The following is a 25,326-nucleotide window of genomic DNA, read 5'->3' on the forward strand; positions in this document are numbered from 1 at the left end:
GGGAAAGATGGACGGGACTACCTAAGAGGAGATTCCCGGGGCCCTGGGGGGATTTGGTCTGGACTCCCCCCCTTTTATGCCTTGTCCGCCCCTCATCCTGTTCCCTGCGCACCTAACTGGCTTATGGGGGTGGAGGTAGCTGCTCGGGCCCTTCCCCTCCCCTCGGCGGTCCTGCTCTCCCCTCCCCCCCAAGCGCCGGGTTGTCTTCCGGGGGGGCTGGCGCTGGGGTGGCCCCCCGCCAAGCCCCCTCTCCCCTCTCCCCCCTCTCCTTGGTGTTTGTTTAGGGCTCACTAAATCCAATCAGGACTTGCTGGCTGCACTTTTCCGGCCAGGCAGCGAGAGGCGGTGCCTCGTTCGCTCTCTCTCCTTTTATACATCGGCCGCTCGCCTGGCCTGGCCTCTCTCCCTTTTGGCCGGATCGCCCAGACAGAGCCGAGAGGGACCCTTGACGAGCCACGCGAAGCCGCCGCCAAAGAGGTGCGACGGGGGGGCGCGACGACGGGGACTTGGGAGGTTTCTCTCGGCTGCTCCAGGGCCCGACGAGCTGCATCCTTCTGCTCGCCTGGGACAGCCGCCGCTCCTTTCTGTCCGGATGCCTTATCTCCCCCGCCGGGCTCTTATCGCCGACTTATCTCCACACACACACACACACACACACACACAGAGAGAGAGAGAGAGAGAGAGAGAGAGAGAGAGAGAGAGAGAGAGAGAGACGCATTTGGTGCCTCTCGCTGGGGACTTTGGGCGCGGATCGCTGGGCTGGGCGGGGAGGCTTTCAATGCTCTTGATGTCATTCCGCCGGGGCTGCGGATCGCGGGCGCTGCCCTCGGGGAGGGGGTGGGAAGGTGCCCCGCTCGTCGGCATCGCCCTTCACTCCTCTCCCCAGCCGGGATCGCGGCGAGGGGGGTTTCTTGCGCAGGGCGGCCGGCTCCCCGGGCTAGATCGAGGCCGGACGGCAGGGAGGACTCAGGGCTTTCCTCGGGCTGCGGCTGCCTTTGCCTGCCCAAGGTGTGCCGCGCGGCGCTTCGGGGCTTGGAACTGGCTGGGTCAACCTCGGCAGACCGCGGGGGAAGGGAGCGCGAAAGGGAAAGTGGAAACGTGGTGCAGCCTGGCACCAGCCGCCGCCGCCGCCGCTTCCCTTTGCCAGCTGCGATCTTGGCCATCTAAGCCGCGGCAGCCCGCACAGCTCACTCCGGACGGAAAGCCGTCAATCTCCAAACCGGCTAGGATGCCGTGGCACTGACCCACAAGTTGAAAGTAATTTCATTTAATGGAGCTTTTTGGTTGCTCTGCAACACCTTTCCTCTCCCCCCGCCACCCCAGTTTTATTGCATTGCTAATTGTTTTCATTCTGGAAAGACTCCAGTAAACCATTGGCTGAAACCAACATAAAGCGGGAGGGGGGCGGGAGCGGCTGCTCCAAGCCGAGACCGCCCACAGACCACGCCCCCCTTCAGCTTTTGTCACTCGCTCCTGTCTGTAAGCAAAACCCACGGACGGACGGACGGACGGACTGGACTGCTGCGCTGGGGAGGGCTCTCCTTGTATTGGAAGCATTCCCGATCCTGGGAGACGCAAAGGTGGGACGAAGCCAGGACCAGCCGATATCTTCCTCCCCTCCCGCTTTTGTTTCCTGCCTTTTTTAATGAGGCGCAGGCGCCGCGCTTTCCTGACTTGTCGCAGCAAAGCACAAAGGACGAAGCGCGGAGGGCACTCGCTGTGGCTCCATTTTACAGGTGGGGAACAGAGGCTGGAGAGAAAAGGCTTCAGGATTCCCCAGCGACTCTGTGGCTGGGATGGGATCCGGGGGAAGCTGAGGCGTAGGAAATGGCTAACTGGAATTCCCTTTTGCGCTTCTTGCAAGGAGCAAGGAGGCGATTCGAAGGAGCCAGGAGCTGCCGTCTTGCTGCCGTTGACGTCGGCTTGGCTGTTCCAGCGCGAGCGGAGAGTAAAACCAGACTCAATAGGCCTCGTTTTCAGAATAGAGGTCCTTTGTTGCCCGTAGCTAGTTTTTAAAACGAGAGGGAGCGGGGCGCAAGGCAGCTGTAGTTTCAGCAGTGCGGGTGGTGCTGCTGCGGTTACTTAGTGGTGAGTGCAGTCCACATGCTCAGAGGCACTCTTCGCTAGTAACGTGTTTATACTTCGTAAGAATTAACCGCGGAGCTTGGGTGGTCGGATCCGGACAGGCTGCCCCCGCGGCAGCTGGATTTTCCTAACTTGCCTCTCTCTTTCTCTCTGTCTCTCTCTCGTCTTGAAGGAGGAGCAGCAGCCCCAGCAGCGAGGCCGCGAGAGTGAGTTGAACGCCACGGGGCTGAATGGCCGTGGCTGAGGGCGGCTGGTGCCTGCTGAAGCGCTACGGCCCCGACGACTTGCCCTGCCCGCTGGGCCCCAGGGAGCTGCCCTGTCCTTCGCCGTCGCCCTCCTCCTCCTCTGGCTGCTCCCCCGGAGGCGGCGGCGGCGGCAGGACCTTCAAGCAGGAGCCCGGAGGAGCGCTCCAACCCTCTCAGCCGCTGGGCCTAACCGAAGGCCGGGCCTTGCTGGGCCCCTTCGTGTCCCTGGCAGCGGCGCCGTCGAGCCTGTCCAGCTGGGAGGACGTGCTGCTCTTCGCGGACCTGGATCAGGCCAACAAGCTCCTCTGGTCCAGCCGCGCCTCGGCCAAGCTGAGCCCGGATCCTTCCCAGCCGCCACCGCCGCCGCCCGTCGAGGATATGTACCACCACCCACACACCCATCACCACCCGCACCACCACCCACAGGGCCTGCAGGGCGGCCCCTACGACGGCTCGTCCCCCAGCAGCAGCGGCGGAGGCAGCGGCTTCCTGTCCTCCTCGGCCGGATCGCCGGTCTACGTGCCCACCACCCGCGTGGGGTCCATGTTGCCCTACCTACAGAGCCCCCCCGGCGCCGGGCAGGCCGGAGGCCCGACGGCCTGGTCCTCGCAGGCGGCCCCCGAAAGCCCCACCTCGTCTTATGGCGCCACCGGCGGGGGATGCGGCCACCCGGCCTCGGGCCGCTTCGCCTACCCGGCCAGTAGCGGCTCCCCCGCCAGCAACGGCGCCTCCCGGGAGCCCGCCAGCTACAGCCCCCGCGAGCAGTTCCGGCCCCTGAATGGATCCTACTATGGGCCCTACGTGGGCCCCCAGTTCGGCACCCCGGGCTGGGCCAGCCCCTTCGACAACTCCATGCTGCACTGCCTCCCCAGCCGAGCCGGCCCCCTTGCCGTGAGGCCCTCCGGCGCAGGTAAGAAAGGAAAGAGCTGGGGCGGCGGGGCAAAAACCTGGAAAGGGCGAGGGAGCTTGGGCAGTCGGGAGAATCCCCGCCGTCCCTGCAGGCTTGCATTGTAATGGACTTGGCAAAGGTCTCCTAGATCAGCAAGAATCCTATGAAAATCAAGCCAGCTAAGAGATTTTAAACCCTGAAAAGCGCTGCTCTCTTCTTGTTGTTGTTGTTGTTGTTACTGGTGTTCTTTAAATATGAGCAAAGGTTTCTGTTGGGCTTGGCTTGATCAACAAGGGACCCATTCTGCGCAGAAATCACCAAAGATCACTCTGTTTTTTCTGCTCTTATGTCTGGCCCACTGAAATCGCTCTATCAGTTGATATCAACGGTCATTTGTATGTGAGGGGGAGAGGTATGTTTTGGATGTTGTAGATGAGAAACGGGAGTCCAAATAAACACGAACCGGTTGGTCGCTGAGCGCGTTCTCTTCGCCTGGTAGCCCTCTCAAGGGAAGGGCACGGCTCAGCTCTGCTAGGATTCTGACTTGGCCACAACTTGGGAGATTATATCGGAAGGCAGCTGGTGCAAGCCTTTCCTCTTCTCCTAACCTGGGATTGGAAGTACGAATTGAATTGCGTTTATATACCACCTTTTCTCCTAACGGGAGAGTGCATGATTCTCCTCCCTCTCCACTTTAGCCCACTCTTTGAATAAAGGAGGGTATCCAACTATAAAACCCCATAGATCCCCTTATATAAGATTAAATACTTGCTTCACCCCCAATGAAACCCAAAAGGAGTTCATGACTGGCTGGCTGGTGGCCAGCGGGGAATTCGAATCTCTTTTCAACGACTGTTGATAGATATGGGGTGCGTATGTGTGTGTCCAGATTCACCAACTCAGAATAAATGGGCCGGTGACCCATTTCTCATCACCTTCAAAGCTTTAAAATGACGCCTATGGAAAGTGAAAGGGCTAGGACAAACCAATGGTTAATGTTGTTGTTGTTGCTGCTGCTGCTGCTGGGAAAAGCATCTTGGAGATCGGGGCTGCAATCCAATACAGGTCTACTCAGAAGTAAGCTCTATTGGGTTCAATGGGACTGACTTCCAGGTAAGCGTGTGTTGGACTGCAGCCTTGGAGATGTACAATGGCGGGCAGGGAAAGGGTTGCGCCTCTCCTCTTCCCCGCACCCGCGCCCCATGGTCTCTGAGGGAAGCAGCTTTTCTGCCCTGAAGGTCCCGTCAGGCTGCCCCCACACGTGTTAGCGCCTCTCTAACCTGTCGTCCGGGGCTAAGGAGGGCGGCAGACGGAGGGACATCGAGGCTTTTCGCCGCGTGACATCATCTCGCGAGCGCTTGTTTGGCCTGGTTGGGGGCGGGGGAGAAAGGTGTGGGCGCTTGGAGAGGGGAAGAGCCTCTCGCCATCAGGGCTGCCAGATCAGGAGCTGCAATCTCAGGGTGGCGCTGGAAAATGGGACCTCCCACAGGAAAGAGACCTGTGAAGGAAGGCGCCCCATTGAGTCCGCCTGATAAAGGGTGGCATTTAAATATGGGAGACGGTTCCTTCGAAAAACAGGCGCCCCTTCCCGATTAACCCTACTTTTAGAATCCTTTGGATTTTGGACTGAGATGTTTGAAGGCCTCGAAACGTATTAAAATATGGATTGTTTGTTTTTAAACAGCCCTGTAAAATCTATTAATCAAAACCAGCCCTTTAATAACTAAGAACTTGAGCAGGCGAACAGCGCAACCATAACTATGTCTACCCAGGAGTAAATCCAATTGAATTCAATGGGGCTTATTCCCAGGCGAGTGGGGTTAGGATTCCAACTTAAATAGCGATCGGGTAACCCTTAGGAGAAAGCTACCTTAGCCCAAATTCGCGGGATAGGTGTAGAACTTCAGTTAGTAGATTTTAAGAAGTACTGGCTACACTTCGCTAGTGGGAATTAAAGAGTGGCCCATCTGAGAAAGGTGTCGGGGTCTTCTTCCCACCTTTGAGTTCTACAGGTGAAAATCAGACATCTCTAAGTACTAGGAAACTATTTTTAAATACCCTGTGGTGGTTGTTAATCTCAAAATTCAACCTAGACCTCTTGGTGGCTGAGCTCTCGAAACAAAATGGTGGCGTCGGAAGAGATTGGTGAGGCCTACTGTCAAATGTCTCACTTTCTTTTCTTTAAAAAGACCAAAGTAATTGGGATTCCTTTTTTGACTATTTTTTCTTCAAATGAAGATTCCCCATTTTGACGCAGTCAGTAAAATAAGGCCAATTAGATTCTTTTAAAATTAATTCGGCTTAGCTCTTTGATTAAATGTTTGAAAAGGACCCTGGGGGGGAAATATCACAGGTTTCTCTGTGAGAATGTATATGTGTATATCTATCTTCAGCCAACCTTTTGGATTCGATGTTTTGGACTTGGTTTTAGCAATTCACTTTTTTCTTTTAACACAATTTTTCGAACGTCATGTATACAGTGCAGCCTATTATCAATATTTAGTCCACGACAAGAAGGCACAGCTTGTAAACATGTTCCTCCCCCCTCCAATCGAAAGCCTCCCAGTTTGTGTTTCCTTGTGAGTGTAATTCAGTCTAACGCCCCCTACCCTGTCAGCCCAGGTGATTTTAATAGGTGAAATGCCTTTAGGGCATCCAGTAATGCGATTTCTGTTGGGGACGTTCGGTAAGAATATGGCAGGCCCCTGGGTTTAACAGAAGGTTATTGGGAAGGAAATCATTGTTAATTTCAAAGTGAAAGGAAAGAGAAGGGTGGAGCAAGAGATACAATTCTATATGCGTTTTTGAAATATATTTAGGCACTGCAAAGTCATCCCATAAACCCATTCATTTTAATATTGCTGCCCTTGGCTCTTGCTTGGAGGAAGGGCGGGATATAAATCAAATAATCAAATAATAATAAATAAATATTGCTTTGGAACCGCCTGTTGTGGGAAGCGAATCATAAATTCGGTAAACTAATTAAACTAACATGTCAAGTAATGTGTTGCCGATGTTTTGACCCTAACTGGCCGTTTCCTTTCTCTAAACACCTGAGTTTTTGTATTTCATAGAGTTTTTTTAAAAAAACTTTTCCTGTTCTTGCTCAGGAAAAAAATATATAACCTGAACACTTGTAAAATGAAGAGAACGAGCACAGACTTTTAAAATAAGACATTTCTTCCCTCTACTGTCCTCCCCCCCTTTAAAGCACAACTTCATACTGTAAAATGTGGCTCCTCGCATCTGAAATGCCACATACACGTTAACATACGTGCGAAAAGACAGTAACAAGCAGCTCAGATGCTTGTGAAGCTGCCAAACGCTCGGCCAAGTGTCTCCTAACATCTCTCACCAAGCTGCTCACAATGGCTTTTGTCAAATTGGGGGGGGATAGCTGTCACCTACTGCCACGCATTAAGCAAGCAAAGGGAAAATGCAGGGGGCGGGGGCAACTTTTTTTAAAGGGTTGGCTATTGTTAACTTGCAAAAAGCAGAGCCTTGCTGGAGAGCCATGCTGGATCAGGCCAGCGGCCCGTCTAGGCCAGCATCCTCTTGGGGGGGGGCAGATGCCAGCGCAACAGCACTCTCCCCGCTGGCTAGAGCGATCCCCGGCAACCCGTGGCATACCGCTTTGTTCTAGTATGATTCTCTTTCAAATCGCTCAAACGACGCTGGTCAGCATATCAACAAAAATTAACTAAAAAAGCAAATCGTTTCGGGGCTTTAGACGTGCAGTCCTAGAACATCGGGGCCATTTCAGCTGTATTCTTCCCTGGGAAGAAGCCGGGCTGAAAACGATGGAGCTTACCTGCGAGTAAATGTGCATCCGACATTGTCCTGTGTCGGATCCTCCCGGCCTGGATTACCAGGCTGGGAACAGAGGGGCGAATGCCCCGCTCCAAACGCAGCTCCTCCAGATCGCCCGACCCTAAATATCTGCGTTTGCAAGGATACTAATTAAATGTTCTATTTGCGAACCCGAGGGGTCGGTTGTAAGAATAGTCAGATGGCAAAATGCGCTCTTCGCGAGTTTTTGCCGCGAAACTAGAAGCAGGTGAGGTATGGAAAAATAGACGGCTACATCCGTCCACGTACTTCAACTACTCTCTCGGTCGGGGAGGGGGGAATCTTGATTCGTTTGCTCCGTGTACCTCTCTCCACAATAGACTGAGCGTCTGCTACAGTTCCTTTCCGGGGCCAGAGACTCGTGATCGACTCCACGAGCATGTCTTTCTAAAATCACCCCGAGAAGCTTAAGGTTATCGACGGTTTGGTAACATAATTGTGCCTTCAAACGGCTGGGAATGATTTAATCAGTTTCAAGGTTTGACGCCTAAAAGCTTGATATCCTTCAGATTTTCCTAAGGCTCCTGGCTCTATTGACTTGGCGATCTTAAAAAAAAAAGCGTGGCGGGGGGCGGGAGAAGAGTGAGGACAGTGTGTCTTAAATTAGTTCATCCACAATTAGGCGACGTGTCTCTGAAGAAAAGGGGAAAAAACATGAAGGCTGTTAGCTGGTTAAAGTTCAGTGAGTTAACTGTCTGATTTTTAGCCCATTGATTGATTGAGTAACCTTTTAAAACAAACATTAGTTTCTCAATACCTCATTGTTGTAAAAAGGCGTTCAGGACGATTTTTCAAAACAATCAATATTGAGAAGTCTGAATGAAATTAACATTTTGTTTCCACTAAATAATGTGAAAAATCATACTGTTTTTAAAAAGTAATTTAGAACTCATTCTCTGAATTAATTGAATACAATACTATGCTAGGATCAGAAGGGGAAAAGGCCTTATTGAAAAATAACTTTTAAAGATTAATAAATTCACCACTGAGGCTGACTGCTTTCAGAAAATCACCTAGGAATCATCCCAAATTTGGGTTGCTAAATTAAAAACTGAATGCATGAGGATATACCCTAAACCTTTTCAAATTCTTTTTATATTTGTTCCACTCTAAGAAGCCTTTAATCATCTAAACTGAAACTAGCCCATTGCCTCACACAAGTCAATATAAATGCTTCCAACCCATCTAAACCCAATCCTGGTGTCCTTGCAACCCAGTCTTAACTGCTTGAGGCTTACTTTACAGTATCCATGATGTGATGCCTAGAAGGATGTTGCTTGTTTTAAAAATCAGTGAGCTCTATGTGTTTTAAAAGTTCCAGATGCTATCATTCCAGTTCTAAATACATTTACTGAGAAATGAACAGTAAGTGGCAACTTACTGTTGAGTTCCTGTGTGTCAGATACATTTTCTCAGGCACTAAGCATCTCAAACCATTTCTTAGGGTTCTCTGTTGCCCTTCTTGCACTGCCTGTTTCAGGGTGTAGAAAACATCCAGGAACATGCGGCTTGTTGTTGTCCCTATGATAATTACTATTTGTATTTAATTTATTTACACTGATACACATAAATACATGGAAAATCCCCAAATATTTCAGGAGTTTAGCAATACTTCTTACTTTCTCAGAGCATCTGATGATAGCCTATGAAAACTGTCCCCACTATGAATCACTCTGGCATTCTGATCCTTGCCACAATGGCCCCAATCCCAAGGACCAAGCATTTACTTTTGTACAGAACAATGGTTGTGCCTAAAATGTCATCAGCATGAGCTGTGGATCTAATCTTAACTGAGCCATGGACTCACTGCATGTCCTTAGGCTAGCTGCCATCTCTCACATAAGCTCTCCCCAGTTTGTAGTATCAATACAGTAGTAACCTATCTAAAGTAAATTGTTGTGAAGATCCTTTGAATAATGAGTGAAATGCATAAATACTGAGTAGTCCTGGTGGATGATAGTAAATGTAACAATAGCTCTTTATGGGTGGGCGAAGATACTGTATGATCACTGCCCTCTGATGCAGACTAAGGAGTCCCCTTGTGTGTGCATAAAACATTGTAGGCCTTTGGACCACATCCATTATGTGCAACTAAGGCTGTTATCCTCTGCCAAGACCCATTAAGCGCAAAGGGATTTGTAGTGCAATCCTACACATGGATACTCAGACCCATTGAGTTCAGCAAGATAACTGGGTAAGGAGGGGGGCCTTTTTCAATCTGAGGGCCACTTTCCCTTCTGGATAACCTTCAGGGGATCTTACCTTTGTACAGCAGGCTACTTTCTGCACATTCTCGGTCTTCCATCCATCAAAGCAAGCAAGCAAGAGCCATTATCAGAGTTCAAGGACACATTCTAGAGAGGCAAAAACCTTGAAGCAGAGTGTGAAACACAGATAGTGAGGGCTGTGGCCTGCAGAAAGAGGGTGTGATATGGAGAGAGTCCCGAGGGCCAGATTGAGAGGCTTGGTGGGCGCTTTTAGCCCACAAGCCTGAGGTCCCCCCCCTCTTGGGATAGAAAATTGTAGCCTTACTTCTAAATGAACACAGAGAAGATTGTACCATATGCTGCAATCCTATACACACTTACCTGGAAATGAATTCAACAGGATTTACTTTGGAGTACAGGACTGCTCTGTAAATTCATTGAAATGCTTTTATATAACATTCCCTGAGCTCCATGTTGGGGATTCTAAATGACCATTTTTATTATTGTCATTATTCTCATAGGGTATGGGAATAAGATGTGCTTTGGTTTTCCTGCTAACAGTTTGTTTTGGAAACTGTCTCTAATAAACATGTACATTGGAAATTCTAAGTGTAAAATAAAACTGAATAAAACAGAATTTAAGTCTGGCCCTGATCCACTTCTCACACGCAACTAGTTGGAGGAGTGTATTTCCATCTGTATTTTAAAAAGGCCTTCAGCAGGTGTGGAATGAATGAATATTGCAATGTAGACATCAATGCACATCTACGTTAGCATTAACTCTGTGCACTGAGTCCTGCTTCCAGACACCTTGCTGGATCAAGACGATTATACAGATGACAGCAAGGTTGCTGTAACATTTCTGTTTTTGCGTCCTAATTTTCTGATGAAAGCTCCTAATAGTGTAGAAAGATATACTAAAGCCGAAAGTCTCCTGTCTGAAACCCTGGAAAACTTCTGCCAGTCAATGTAGCCAGTCCTGATCTAGACAGACTAATTGTCCAAGTCAGTGTTAGGCAGGATAAGCTCCAGCATTTTTTAGAGGAGTGGGTGGGGTCATGTTATGGTGTCAAATTTTCATAAAATATTTTCTTGTGCAGTTCAGCATTCTGTAAAATTGTTCTTTTGAAAACTAAATCATTAGATAAGTATTAAACATTTAAGCTATGTCTACCAAGGCAGAGTTCTGGGGAAAAAAAGGATTGGAATAGCTTAATATCAATGTATCATTGACTGTCACTGTTACGTAATTACAGTTCTTTTAGAAATCTAGGTTGTGCCCATAAGCATTCTTGCTTGTATGTTAAATTCTGTGTTAATCAGTTTAGATTGGGTAGCAGCCTTGAATTTTAAGCCATCGATCAAACAACTGATTGATAAATATTTCACTACCTTGCAATGATGAGAACGAAATAATCTATGTCAATATAGATGCCAGCTTGTGGATATTGAAAGAATAAGGCTTTCACCACTAATTAGCCCAAATAATTAACAGTAAATTACTTTAAACTGTTGTACTAAATCATAGCGAGTTTGTGAAATCCTGAATTTTAATGTACATTTTAAGAAAACAAATAAGCAGAATTTTTTTTAAAAAAATGGAACTAAATGAAATAAAATGTAATAATTAAAATTCTATGGATGGATAAATTATTTTCATTCTTATAAGCAAAATACATGGAAGCCAGTTCCACCAAGATCCATGAAGCTTGTTTCCAAATAACTTTGTTAGGACTGGAGTATACATTTATTTTAAACAGGTTTCTCCTAATATTAAAAACTATTTGGGAACATTAATTTAATGGGTAAACTTAATCCAGAGGGCTAAATATTATGGGTGAGACCTGGAATCCATACTTAACTGCAGTAGATTATTGAAATGTCCTGAGGTCTCCCATGTGGAAAGTGAGAACAATAGTGGTCTACCTGACAAACTTGTGAGGACAACCAGATCAAGATCTGAAGCGTTTCTAAATTATTATTAAAAACATATCTTATAGAAAAGGAGGAGAGGGAAGTCTTATAGTCTCATTGTAAAACAGTTGGTTTTTTTCCTGGATGAGCCCGTGTGTGTTATTTTTTTTTAAGTGAGGGGTGATAAATTTGTCCAGTGTCCTTGAAACTGGCATTAGGCTTGTAGGGCAGAGATGAATGGATTGTTCAGGCGGTGTTCAAAACTGCAGCCTGACCAATTGCAGCAGGTCTCAGTCCCGGGCTGCTGCGATTCGTCTCTTCCATTTCTGATCACCATCGAAAGGCGAGATCTTCGGAAAAGGGGATGAGAGGTTGAAAGCTGGGAGTCTCTGCATCAGGACTTCCACTCCCCATTTAACAAAAACAAGGTGTGTAGCAAAGGCTGCCTTGTCATTTACGAGATCCCTTTCGCTTTCCCGCGTACCAAGTGAGGAGGGAGAGCAGAAAACGAGGACGAAAAGGCAGGCAAAAGAGGGCTTTGAAACTGGGGCGGGCCCTTTGCTGTTCGTGGCCGGGTCACGGAGTTCAGTCAAACTGCCACCCCTCCCTCCCAAAGGCTTTCCCTTAAGGCAACAGTCCTGTGGGTTTCAGTGGCGTGCATTCATTTCCACGTAGGCTGCTCGGCAAACAAAGAGCATTTCTCTGCTTTCTTCCGGCGGGAGAGAGACCTGCATGGGGGACGTGTCTTCTGGAAAGCCTTTGAATTGGGCCGCTGAGTTTCAGGCAATTGATTCCGAGGAAGACTGAAAAGCTGGCGAATTGCTGGGGGGGTGGGGAGGTAGATCGTGTATTCTCTGCCCAAGGTATCTTTATGAACTCTCCCTGATAAAATCGGGCTGTGGTCAGAAGCAGACTTAGTTGGAAGTATGTCTAGGGAAACTCAACAAGGGTTTTGCTTGCTTCCCAAAATAGTGGGGTGGTATCTGGTTTTTAGAACCCCCCGCCCACAAAAAGTCTGATGGCACCATAAAACCTACGGTGCAATCCCATACAGAAGGGAGACTCCCCTCAATTCAATAGGGCTTACTCCCAGGAAAGTAGGTATTCCGTTGCAGCCTAAACTTCTGCGATTTTGAGATTGGGTCCGCAGACGAATGTAGTAGGCTTTAGTCTGTTCTGTCTTTAATTTTTATTTTTCTAAAAAAAATTTTTTGCTGTAACAGAGGAACACTACCCCTCTGCCGCTGGTTGTCCCTGTTCGCAGTTCCCATCTAATCCAATCCTCTCTATGCCTTTAAACTCGGCACTACAGATCCAGCGCTGTCCCAGAAAGGTTATTCTCAGCGAAGGCTTCCTAAGGTTACCCACCCAAACCCAAAGGCAAACCTCCGAGATTTCAACGGGCTTTCCAGTTTTGCGTGCTGCCTCTTGTACAGCCCAACTTCATTTCAATTCAGGGGATTGGCAAGGTGACTTCAAGATCCTCTGCAAGTCAATGGGCCTGACTTCCAGATGGTTCTGGGGGGAGTTTTCCGCCGCATGTCCCCATTCTCCAAGGAAACAAATGGAACGTAGGGGGTGTGGGGAGGGACTTGAGCCGTTTGCAGTTTAAACCTGGGTCCCATGGATTTAAACAGAGCTTTCTTCCACTTTTAAAGAAGATTGCTTAGGTAGGGGACAGAAACCTCTTGCAACTCAGCCCCAAACGCATGTAGCTGGAAGCATATTTGGCTAAGGAAGCCTGCAGAGGTCGAATCCCAACACAGCCATGAAACTCACTGGGTGACCCTGGGCCAGTCATTGCCTCTCAGCCTCAGAGGAAGGCAATGGTAAACCCCTTCTGAATACCGGTTACCATGAAAACCCTGTTCATAGGGCTGCCATAAGTCGGAATCGACTTGAAGGCAGTCCATTTCCATTTTTTTCAATTGAATTCAATCAGAATTTAAACAGAGCGTGGAACAGATAACCCGCATTTTGTATTAGTTTTTATGGTATATTAGGTTTGATTGCACTTGTATATTGTGTTGCACACCGCCTTGATACTTCATAAATAAATAAATAAATAAATAAATAAAGGCACTCTTTCAATACCGTGAGGGAAAAGCTTTGCTCCCCTGTGAATTAAAGGGAACCCAAACGTTGTGCTCAGAACAGCCCCATTCCAGGGAAGTGACCTGCGGAGGAAGTTCCAGCACGTTCAACAGGGCCTACTTCCAAATAGTGGTATGTCGTCGGAGGCCGCAACCCTATGGTCACTTGCTTGGGAGTAAGAACTGCTGAACTCGGCGGGACTGCTTTCTGAGTAAAATTACACGGGATCGGTCTGCATTTGGATTTCTGGAAACAAGCAGGTCCCCGTTGTAAAATCCATATATTGCGGGGGAATGCGGTTGAGATGGTAGTTTTAATCGCGACAGAGAATTTCCAGACCTGAAATTATAGAACTGGTTGTCCGTCCACGTCGTTCTAGTTACAAGCTACAATCTTTTGGCTTGAATTGAAAGGAAATCCGGAGGCATCCTCTGTCGCAGAAACTGAGTCCAGCCCTTGTCCCTTAACGTGAGATTTCTACTAGCCGCGAGCTCCGCTGAAATCAAGATGGTTAAAAATCGAGGGGAGCGCCATTTGCGACATGCCTAGAATTAAAACTTTTTTTAAGAGAGTAAAGTAAATGAAAGTTTTTTAAAAATATATAAGAAGTGTTTCAGGCTGCAATCCTAAGCACAGTCGTTCTAGAGTAAGCACCATTGAACAAATTGGGTCCTCCTTTGCTCCTTCTGAGCAAAACTTCAGTAAGGATTGCGCTGCGATAACCGTTTTTCTCTGTAGGCTGCCATCTTTACTCACAAGGCAACCTTTGTGAAATTGATATAAAAGAAATCGGTATGTAAGAAATCAATCAATAAAACAACTACCATTTGCGCAGCGTTTGCCGTGAGAACGGCGTAAAGGATCGAGGCGCTAAGAAAGTATCCCACCAGCCCCCTTCTAAAAAAGGGGGAAAAGCTATGTTGCTAGATCTATGTTTTTGAAACGCTGTTTTGAGCGATCTCTGTACTGAGCCCGCTGTTGTCTCAGGAGAACGTATACAGAGGCAACCCGTGGTAAGGAAAAGAGGGTTTCGCCAGCCGAGTTTCCGCAGAGACTCAACGCCACCTTTCCTCCCTTGACTGGCATGCCGTATATTAAAAAGAAGCCACGTCCGGGACAAGAGATTAGCTCTGGAAGAACCGAGCAGGTGTGTGTGTGTGTGTGTGAGAGAGAGAGAGGACTGATCGCCTTTCTGCCTGCGGTTGTGGTTCAAGATTTCCGAGGAAGAGCCAGCTCCGGCAAATGGTGAACTTGCCGCCTATCTCTTGACCAGAGCGCCTGGCTGGCGAGAGAGGAAGGGGCTTGCTGCCTTGCGAAAGCTATGGGCGCCTTCCCTCGGGCTGCTGTCCCCAGCCTCGCGGTCCTCTACATTGGAGCGTGTGCTTCGTTGTATTCGAAGCCCTCTGAAAACGCGGTTGTTGTTTTTTTAAAATCGCTGCGTGGTAAAGCCAGAGAAGAGGGCAGGGGGATCGAATTTTTTGGGGAGGGGGAGAAACAGTAATCAGTGAACGCAGAATCATGATGGGATAATGCTTTGCAGATTAAATGTACGATTGCTGGGAATGGGAAGAAAATGGGATACAAGTCGATGGATACGAATCTGACATCCAAAATGGGGATCTTCATAAATCAGACGGGGAACGTGTCATTCCACCAGGACCCGCTGCCACTGAGCTGAAGGGGGACACACTTCAACAAAGGAATTTCAAAAGCTCCAGAGTGAAAATGAATTGCAGCTTCTCAAGAAGTTCAGCTCTGTTCATTTGGGTCTGAACAGAACTAATAGTTTGCTTTCCCACATGTTAATTAACTCATTTTTGCCAAGTTGATTGTTTTATCACTTCTTACTGCTCCAATAAATGGTCACTGAGCTTATTTTGCATACATCTTAGTGCTAATCCAGCAGTCGTTCCCTGTACTACTTTAATGTAGTTTTCCTCTGAGCCCACTGCTCACAGCCCCTCACCCTTCACAGGGTATGTCCCCCCCCCATGTCCAGGGTATGATCTAAAGGCATATTAGGGCCACCACATTACTGTAGGTCTGGGTCTGGATGGATAACTGCCTGGGGATCACACACATCACCTTGCGGTTTTGTGATGGAAGAAAGGTGGGATAAGTGTGTATGTAACCCGTATATATAAAAATACCTGCAATGGAGGGTGATGCATCTGATGAAGTGTACACTAGTCCACTTAAGCTTATTTGTTAGTTTTTAAGGTGCCACAAGAACTCTTTGTTGTTTTTGCTGCAACAAAGGACTACAGCTCCTACTTGGGAAAGTGTTGTGTTGTTTTGAGGTTTTAGTCTCAGGCTAGGATGAGGGAGACCTGTGTTCAAATCCCCCCTGCAAAGTTTATTTGATAATCTTGAGCCATTCACAATCTCTCAGCCTCTCAGGGCTGTGCTGAGAAGAAAATGAGCAGGGGAATAACTGCCTATGCTATCCTGAGCGCCTTGGAGACAAGCTGTTATAAATAAATATTAAAGACATGCAATTTGCTTGGCTTTGTCAAAACAAGTTCCAATAGTTGCAGCCATCTAGGCAGCAACTAATAATAATCTGATCCTAACTGCCTTTATTCAGGTTAATTCCACTCACTGAGTTCAGTGAGCATGCAGCCCGACAGCTTGTGCATGTTTACTTTTAAGGAAGCTCTGTTGTGTTCATTGGTGCTTACTCCCAAGTCAACATGGACTTTATGAATGCCTAATGGAACTAAAAAAGCAATGGAACTACACATGCTACTGAAATCCCTGGCACTTACTTCTGAGTAAATGTGGGTCGATATGGTCTGCAGGGCTCTGGCATCAATCATGTGACTTATTTCAGGTAGATGTTTTGGCTGCAATGCTAATCAGTAGGATGTCCTCCCTAGCCACTGTTTGGGGACGAGGTGTGACAGACTGGATGCCATTGTGGGGCCATGATGGGACTAACCCCTCTCTTTTCGGAGGAAGAGAAAACTAATGAGGGGCTGCTCTTTTCTTTCCTTTTTTGTTTTTCTTTTTTTGGTGGGGGGCAAAATAATCCCAAAGAATGTCAGCTGAGGTTCTCTGTTTCCAGGCTAACCCCTCCCTTTTTGTCCTCCTCCACTACAGATCTTCTGGATGATCTGTCTGAAAGCCGGGAATGTGTCAATTGTGGCTCCATCCAGACCCCCCTGTGGAGAAGGGATGGCACTGGCAACTATCTCTGCAATGCCTGCGGGCTGTACACCAAGATGAATGGCCTTAGCAGGCCCCTCATCAAGCCTCCAAAGAGAGTGGTGAGTATGTGGGTGTGCGGGGGGTGGTGGTGAAGGGTCTTCTTCCTATCTCCATCCAGATCCAAAAACTCATACATCCTTTCCTCTTTCTGCTAAAAAAGTGTATTAAATTTTTTCCCCTATTACAAAACAAGCTCTCTGGAAAATTAATAGCCCCATGAAGATCCATAGTATAAGAACCACAACTCCTTGCTTGTTTTTAAGAGCTCACTATCAGAAGGTTCACAGTAAATGATTTGCCAAAATAGTTTCCTGTCTCCTTCCATAGCATTGAAATAGCTTTGAGTAAATATGGATAAATGTCACCTGCAAACATCTTCATTTTCATTTGATTGTACACAGTGGGACACATTCACGGAGATGTAGTTGAGATGATGTTGAATTACAGCTCCCATAATCCCTGACCACTGGCCATGCTGGCTGGGATGATGGGAGTTGGAGTACATGGACATTTGGAGGGACACAGGTTCCCCATCCTTATTTTAGACTCTGAGTTTAATGGTCTTACCAGGTTTGGGGGTGGGAGGGGGAAAAAGCTCTTTAGAATCCAGTCTGTATTTCTTCACTTCTGTGCACAGACTTACTTGGAATTAAGTCTAATTGCGCTTAATGGGATTTACATCTGAGTAGACATGTTAGAGCCACAATTTCATGATCCATTAAAAGCAATGGATCATCAAGATATTTAGCTTTGCTCTGTATGTGATTGGAAGGAAGGCAAGAATGGTATACTTATGAAAGGAGATGGTCAAATAATTTTTAGTTTACTGATTGCTGTGACATTTCCAAGAGTTATGTTCAACATCTCAGCTATCCATGACTCCATGCTAATGCCTTTTTCTAGGATCTAGAAAAAAAGATGAAACATATAACCTTTATGACCAAAGGATTAATCACTGCATGTAGTGAAGGGCCAGAAGAAATTAACATGCTTTGATAACATGAATCCACAATTGTTCGAATTGCTAACTGTCTAGTCACAGCTCTTGCTGTATAGATCCTCATATATCCTTATTTGTGTGACAAATTGCATCCTAGTTAAATAAAACAGATATTAATAGAATGCTTTCCCCTTAAAATACACATTGAGATACACTTCATTCAAAATGTTTGGAGTGTCACTCTTGTACTACACGCAAACCTTCTTCAAAACCACAAGCCTGATTTTAGTCCACCTGCCCTTGCACTCATAAAATCATGACTGTATTCTAAATTAGGGTATTTTATAGGGGCCACCTTGAATATGAACTTAGCAATATTAGGTACAGCAGAAATAAACTGATTGAAACATTGTACTCATAAGGACTGCAATTGTATGTGTGTGTGCGTGTGTGTGTAGATATAGATATAATATATTCCTTACCTGCCCAAGCGCAATCCTCTGTATCTATGTAGACAGATTAAGTTTGGGATGCAATCAAGGATTACCAATGCTGTGAAATTAGAGGGGCTCATTGAACCCCAATTTTATTTTTCAGGTAATTTTTTTACGCATAACGGTGGGGAATGGCCTAATTGTAGTTTGGTATATAGACAGTTATTATCTGCTTGGTTCTGGTAAATAGGACCCAACTGTGGTCACTTTAACAAGTATTATTTTCCAAATCATTAGGGCTATCAACATGCTCTATCTTTCTAAAACAAACTTGTGATTGCCACTCCCATCTAACAAGCCTTGGGTTTTTTAGGGCTTTTCAGGAATTCAAAGAATGACAATGTGCACTAGGATTAGAAGCCATCAATTTCCCAGAATGAAGCAATGCATAAAATATATCCCAAACATTTCTGATAGTTTCTATTATGGCACCATTTAAATCTGTTGGCGCGGGAAGCAAATAAATCCTAATTATTGCCATTCTTCATTGAGGGATTAATAACACAATTAAAGGACAATTTGGGAGCTGAGTGATTTTTCGCTCAATGGGAATGACAGGTAAGCAATAGTCACTGTGAAATCCATGAGATGAGGTGTTGGGTAGAGGGGGGCGGAAAGGGTTCTTTTTCTTCCTTTGTTGCTTTCCCCTGTGAAGGCAGAGGAGAGGAATGACCAAGGAACAAAGTGTCCTGTAACCTCTTTCTGCCCTAGAGCCTGTCCTGCTGCACCAGGCCACAAAATTCCTCTCTCCGATGTTTCCTTTGAGACCTCCTCTTGTCCCTGAATTGGCCTTTGGGCAGAGGGACTCTCGGGGACTAGTGTACTAAAATTCACTTCAGAGGGGAAAGGACAGCTTGGTCATTTCAGGGGAAGGCTTTGGGGTTAGAGAGAGGCCTCCATCACTTTCCCTCTTCTTTCACCCTGACTGTCACAGGCAGGCACTCCTTCAGGCAGCTGAGTGCAAGGACTCTTTCCCTCTCCTAGTTCAGGGCTAGTGACTCCAGGTTTGCACTCTGCTGCTGTGGGTGTTTCCCAGTGTCAGAAGGAAGTGCACATGGCAGAGCTTGGAAAAGTTACTTTTTTGAACTACAACTCCCATCAGCCCCAGCCAGCATGGCCACTGGATTGGGCTGATGGGAGTTGTAGTTCAAAAAAGTAACTTTTCCAAGCTCTGCACATGTGTCATCTGTGATCACAGCCAGGTCTGAAGGCAGGTGTGGAATCATTTCAAAGCACACATCCTCCAGGATTTTTCTTGCTCTGCCTTCTCTTTCCTTTAGGCACCCAGGGTGTCTGAATGCTCTCTCTCTCTCTCTCTCTCTCTCTCTCTCTCTCTCTGTATATATGCAGAGACACACAGAGAGAAAGCACACATGCAAAACAGAGCCACTATATTCAGTCAATTAACTGATTCTGCATTCCCACCTGTGCCCTAAGTAATATTTTTAGGATCAGATACTATTCCTTTAGGACCGGCCCTGCCATTAGGCAAAGTGAAGCACCTGCCTTAGGCAACAGATGCTGGAGAGAATAATAGCAGTGATGCGTGTGTGCCATACAGCCTGCCCCATGTTTCCTAAGCAAGCCTGTTGCCTTCAGGTGTGCTATCCTTACTTCAGTGTTGAAGTTGCCAGTTCTTGTATACAGAGCTGAGGGAGCACCATCTTTGTCTTTGCCTCAGGCAGTAATAAATATGGGTTGGATCTGCTTGTAGTCAAGCTGATATTTTTAGAGAGGGTGTGAAAAACAGGCAGGCTAAGGTCATCTGCCAGAGGCTCTTCTTCAGGTCCCCCCCCCTCAGCATAATTTGAGACAAGGGGCAACTAGCCGTGGTGTAGTCCAAAAAGGCAGGCAGCTGTATCGATCTGTTTTACATTATGTATATATATTATAAAAACACACACTCTTCCAAAACAGTAGTAGTACATAGTATAATAACCAATTTATTAGGATCAGAGAATAGTGAGCTGTAAATGGATAGTGTAGTGGTTAGCATGCTGGAATTTGGCTTGGGGAGGACCTGGGTTCACAAACCTGATCAGCCATGTAGCATGCTTGCAGTCACATGCAACATTACTTAGAAGCAAAACACAGTGAGCGTCAACAAAAGATCTTCATCTAGTTGAAATGCAACCTTTATCTTTTAATTGCAAATACATTGTGGTTGTTGTTGTTATGTGCCTTCAAGTTGATTACGACTTATGGAGACCCTATGAATCAGTGACCTCCAAGAGCATCTGTCATGAACCACCCTGCTCAGATCTTGTAAGTTCAGGTCTGTGGCTTCCTTTATGGAATCAATCCATCTCTTGTTTGGCCTTCCTCTTTTTCTACTCCCTTCTGTTTTTCCCAGCATTATTGTCTTTTCTAGTGAATCATGTCTTCTCATGATGTGTCCAAAGTATGATAACCTCAGTTTCATCATTTTAGCTTCTAGTGACAGTTCTGGTTTAATTTGTTCGAACACCCAATAATTTGTCTTTTTCGCAGTCCATGGTATGCGCAAAGCTCTCCTCCAGCACCACATTTCAAATGAGTTGATTTTTTTCTTATCCGCCTTTTTCACTTTCCAACTTTCACATAGAGATCGGGAATACCATGGTCTGAATGATCCTGACTTTAGTGTTCAATGATACATCTTTGCATTTGAGGACCTTTTCTAGTTCTCTCACAGCTACCCTCCCCAGTCCTAGTCTTCTTCTGATTTCTTGACTATTGTCTCCATTTTGGTTAATGAGTGTGCTGAGGTATTGATAATCCTTGACAAGTTCAATGTCCTCATTGTCAACTGTAAAGTTACATAAATCTTCTGTTGTCATTACTTTAGCCTTTTTGACGTTCAGCTGTCGTTCTGCTTTTGTGCTTTCCTCTTTAACTTTCATCAGCATTCGTTTCAAATCATTACTGGTTTCTGCTAAGAGTATGGTATCATCTGCATATCTTAAATTATTGATGGTTCTCCTTCCAATTTTCACACCTCCTTCAACTTGGTCCAATCCCGCTTTCCGTATGATATGTTCTGCATATAGATTAAACAAATAGGGTGATAAAATACACCCCTGTCTCACATCCTTTTCTATTGGGAACCAATTTTTTTCTCCATATTCTGTCCTTACAGTAGCCTCTTGTCCAGAGTATAGGTTGTGCATCAGGACAATCAGATGCTGTGGCACCCCCATTTCTTTTAAAGCATTCCATAGTTTTTCATGATCTACACAGTCAAAGGCTTTGCTGTAGTCTATAAAGCACAGAGTGATTTTCTTCTGAAATTCCTTGGTCCGTTCCATTATCCAACTTATGTTTGCAATATGATCTCTGGTGCCTCTTCCCTTTCTAAATCCAGCTTGGACATCTGGCATTTCTCGCTCCATATGCTAAGAGCCTTTGTTGTAGAATCTTGAGCATTACTTTACTTGCATGGGATATTAAGGCAATAGTTCGGTAATTACTGCATTCTCTGGGATCCCCTTTCTTTGAAATTGGGATATATATTGAACGCTTCCAGTCTGTGGGCCATTGTTTAGTATTCCATATTTGTTGACAAATTTTTGTCAAAATGTGGACAGATTCAGTCTCAGTAGCTTGTAGCAGCTCTGTTGGTATACCATCTGTTCCTGGTGATTTGTTTCTTGCAAGAATTTTAAGAGCAGCTTTCACCTCACATCCTAAAATTTCTGGTTCTTCATCATATGGTTCCTCCGTGAATGAATCTGTCATCCTTGCATCTCTTTTATATTGTTCTTCAGTGTATTGCTTCCATCTTCCTTTTATTTCATCTCGGTCAGTCAGTGTGTTCCCCTGTTGATTATACAAAATCCCTACTCTTAGTTTAAATTTCCCTTTCATTTCTCTAATCTTTTGGAATAGTGCACTTGTTCTTCCCATTTTGTTGTCCTTTTCTATTTCTATACAATAACTATTGTAACAGTTTTCTTTGTCCCTACGTACTAGTCGTTGTATAGTTGCATTTAGGGTTCTGACTGTGTTTCTATCTCCATTTGCTTCCTTCTCTCTGTCTTGCAAAGAAGTGTCACCATTTAAACTGCTAGCTTGAAGTAGGAACCCCATCAAAGAAAAAGTACTCAGCCTCTGCTTGATGATTTTCCTGTTTCTCCAACTTCCTCTGTTGTAATCTGTCACAAACAATAGTAAAAACTTGAAAGGCTCCATATCACTTCATTCACTTGCCAGAGCAAAGAAACACCCTCATTACCCTGTATTGTAGACAGTGTCATTGGCTCTGCTCTGAAAAAAGTCCCAAGGCTGCATTCCCCACTTCAGTACACACCACATCCTACTCCACTTCACAACACAACTGGTAACCAGGGAAAAATCCTTCTGATAGTGTTACCTTACCAGTGGAATTGTCTCCAGCAGAGGTTTACCTGGCATATACTGTACATTAACTACCTTTTGACACCAGGCAAACACCTTTACAAAAATATTTCCAGGCTTTTACACAAATGTTAATCTCATTTAGCCAGTCATAAACTCTTTTATTATTTTGCGCTAGTTTTTGTACTTTCACGTTATTTTACTTGGATGTTATGTAAATAGCCCTAGAATATATAACAGAAGTGCTTTTCAAGTTCCCCTCCCTTGCAACTGGAGTATATTTATTCTTCCACCATATAAAAATACTGATAACTGATTTTTAACCACATTTTATTTGTTATAATACTATTTATCATAACTTTGATCAGTACTATTTGTATTTAGGTTATGCTATCTTAACCAATCTGTTCAAAGACAAACAAACCAACCCCCTCAAGGTAGACAATGAGCTTTCAAAAGTCGCACTTTCTTAATCAGATTACCATCTACTCAGTGGTGCCTTTGCTGCAAAGGGCTTTTCAAAGTTAATCACAGTAGAAGTGTTGTAACTGGTTATCTACTTAATTTCATTAAGCAGTGCATAATCCAATTAGAGGAAAGTCTCTCCCCCCATTACAAGAAAACCTGATTTCCTGTAGAAATAAGTAATTTTATTTGCTCCATAAAAATATGTTCATGTATTCCATGGATATGTTATTTCTCACATCTTAAGTGTCTATGGCCATGTAAAAAAGAAAAGGAAAACATAGTCTGCTTTCATGGACATAATTTGTACATTTCTTTTAATTTGATCATTTTCAAAAGTTAAATCTAAAATGGCACGCAATGATTTTTGGTGATGTGTAGTTCAGAAATATAGAGTGTAAAATATATACAGAATTTTAGTAGTTTGGAAGTAAGTAAGTAAGTAGCCAAAGAAAGAAAGAAAGAAAGAAAGAAATGCAGGTTTTGAAAGCTATAATATAAAATGTGCACAATCCAGAGCTTGGGTATCATGCAAAAACTGGTTAAAATGGGTTGTGAAAAATGTTGACTCTAATGTGTCTGCTTATTTTCTTCAGTGGAACTTTCAATTAACTGCATTTTGGCCGTAATTTCCAATTTTGTTTTATTTATATGTAACCTGAACTTTAATAATGTGCCCTACAACTTTTACCTCTAAACATTCACAGATAATGAGCATATCTACAAAACCATTTCATAAGTTTTAGAAACACTGGACAGTTTCCTCCTGACCTGCTGAAACATTAGGCAGTTATGTGAATCATTTATATATATTTACATATGAAATATATTTTTCATATTGTGCGCTGAAAATCTAACATTATCCTTGGAATCACAAGAGTAGCAATAAAATCACTCTGTATGTGGTAATAAAATCACTGCATTTAATAATTGTACAATTCTGTAATTTTTTCTAGAGTTTCTTCTATCTGTTAAAATATGTTTAACTAAAAATGTCAGTTGCATTTTTGTTATAAAAATAGAGCTTCTAATTAAGAGGCCAAAGATAAAGCAATAGTAATATTCTAAATAAACAGATTCTGCCAATGTCTATTTTTAATGTCAGTTGTCTCAGTAGAGCCATTGTTTTTTAAAAAAAGAAAATTCCTAGCAAGCCTATGGCTAATTTTCAGAATGAAGGGTGGGACCTGAACAAATTCATTCTTCCTAGGGTGTCAACATTTACAATCTTGGATGAAATGAGTACTGATGTCTATAATGGGTTTTCCCCCCTCTGCAAATGTGTTAGTTTGCTATAGTCAGTCAGTCTGTTGTTTTTTTTAATGTTGAATTACTTGTGCAAAACAGCAGATTTATGATGTAGTTCAAATTCTTGCCTGTGATTCATGTAAAAGAGATCACTTGTTACAGGAAATTTTATAACCCTTTCACCTTCATTTCACATGTTTATGGAAACTGCGTTACTTATGATCTATGGTCTGCGGTTGTAAAGCTCTTTGTTGTACTATTATTTCTGATGTAAGGTTGCCTCATCTTGGCTCCATACTCCACTGAAGAGTGTCATAAATGACTTGTTTATAATATAGGCTCTTCTGCTATACGTGAGTTTACTGACACCCCCAACCCCTCTCCCCCAACTAAAGCCCACTTCTGCAAAGCATCTTGGAATGTTTATTTTTCCACATAACTCTCTGCAGAATTAGTGGAAGGGGATTAATATATTCAGACTCTCCCAAAACACTTTGTGTGTGTGCATGAGTGTGTGAGACTGCCAGAGTACCCTGAAACCAGAATGGTTCAGAAGGAGGAGCCAGATTTTTTAGCTTTGCTTCTTAGTGGGAACAGGGACTTAAAGTTAAGCCGCTAGCTAGTATACTGGGGGTGGGGGAGACAGGAGGGATGGAGTCTGAAAAGTGCACAGAAAAAAAATCAAGGTATAATGGCCTAACACCTTTTTTTTTTATCTTCCTCAGGGACACTTAAATGCACAACACTGTTCTCAACCATGCTGTGTAACCAAATGAATTAGCATGGTAGACAGCCTGGTATTATGTATTTAAGTGACCCAAGAGAATATATTTTAAAAACATGTTGGCCCATTAAACCTTTATCCCTGTGCACCGTTGAGATTCTTTTCTTTTCCATCAGCTATTTGTGCTTTTTTCTTCTCCTTTCAGTTCTGCCGCCGTTTGTATGTGAAACAAATTTCTCCATACGTTTTTGTGTTTATTTGATATTTCTTTGTGCTTGCCTCTTAGCCTTCTTCGAGAAGACTGGGTTTGTCTTGTGCCAACTGTCACACTACAACCACAACCCTCTGGCGCAGGAATGCAGAGGGAGAACCTGTATGCAATGCCTGTGGCCTGTACATGAAGCTTCACGGGGTGAGCAGCTCTTCAGTATTATCAGGAGCTATTTCAGTCCTTGCCTGATGCACATTGAATGGCCACTCCATCCTGCAGCCATTCCTCAGATGGAATGCACATTTAGTTTCACAGAAGTCTCATGTCCAGCTCTGCTTGAAGCGGGAAGGGGGAGGGAACCTCAATTGTACTCGGCTACAAAATGATATGTCAGCAGAGAAATCCATAACACCACA

At 45.0% G+C, this 25,326-nt stretch overlaps 1 protein-coding gene across 4 annotated transcripts in view; it reads left to right on the forward strand.

The window, feature by feature from the left end:
* Positions 1 to 343: 343 nt before the first annotated feature.
* Positions 344 to 25,326, forward strand: part of GATA6 (GATA binding protein 6) — a 45,785-nt gene continuing 20,802 nt past the window's right edge. The window contains exons 1-4 of one of the 4 annotated variants that reach the window (XM_061596849.1): positions 344 to 477; positions 2,258 to 3,240; positions 16,386 to 16,552; positions 24,986 to 25,111. In XM_061596849.1, coding sequence (XP_061452833.1) covers positions 2,316 to 3,240; positions 16,386 to 16,552; positions 24,986 to 25,111 — 1,218 coding nt within the window. In that variant the 5' untranslated portion in view covers positions 344 to 477; positions 2,258 to 2,315. Of the gene's footprint in view, positions 478 to 1,174; positions 1,258 to 1,472; positions 1,737 to 2,257; positions 3,241 to 16,385; positions 16,553 to 24,985; positions 25,112 to 25,326 lie in introns of those variants that run through there. The other 3 variants (XM_061596866.1, XM_061596839.1, XM_061596857.1) reach the window with 3 other exon arrangements.

This window comes from Rhineura floridana, chromosome 1, assembly GCF_030035675.1.
Source record: "Rhineura floridana isolate rRhiFlo1 chromosome 1, rRhiFlo1.hap2, whole genome shotgun sequence".
NCBI lineage: Eukaryota > Metazoa > Chordata > Lepidosauria > Squamata > Rhineuridae > Rhineura > Rhineura floridana.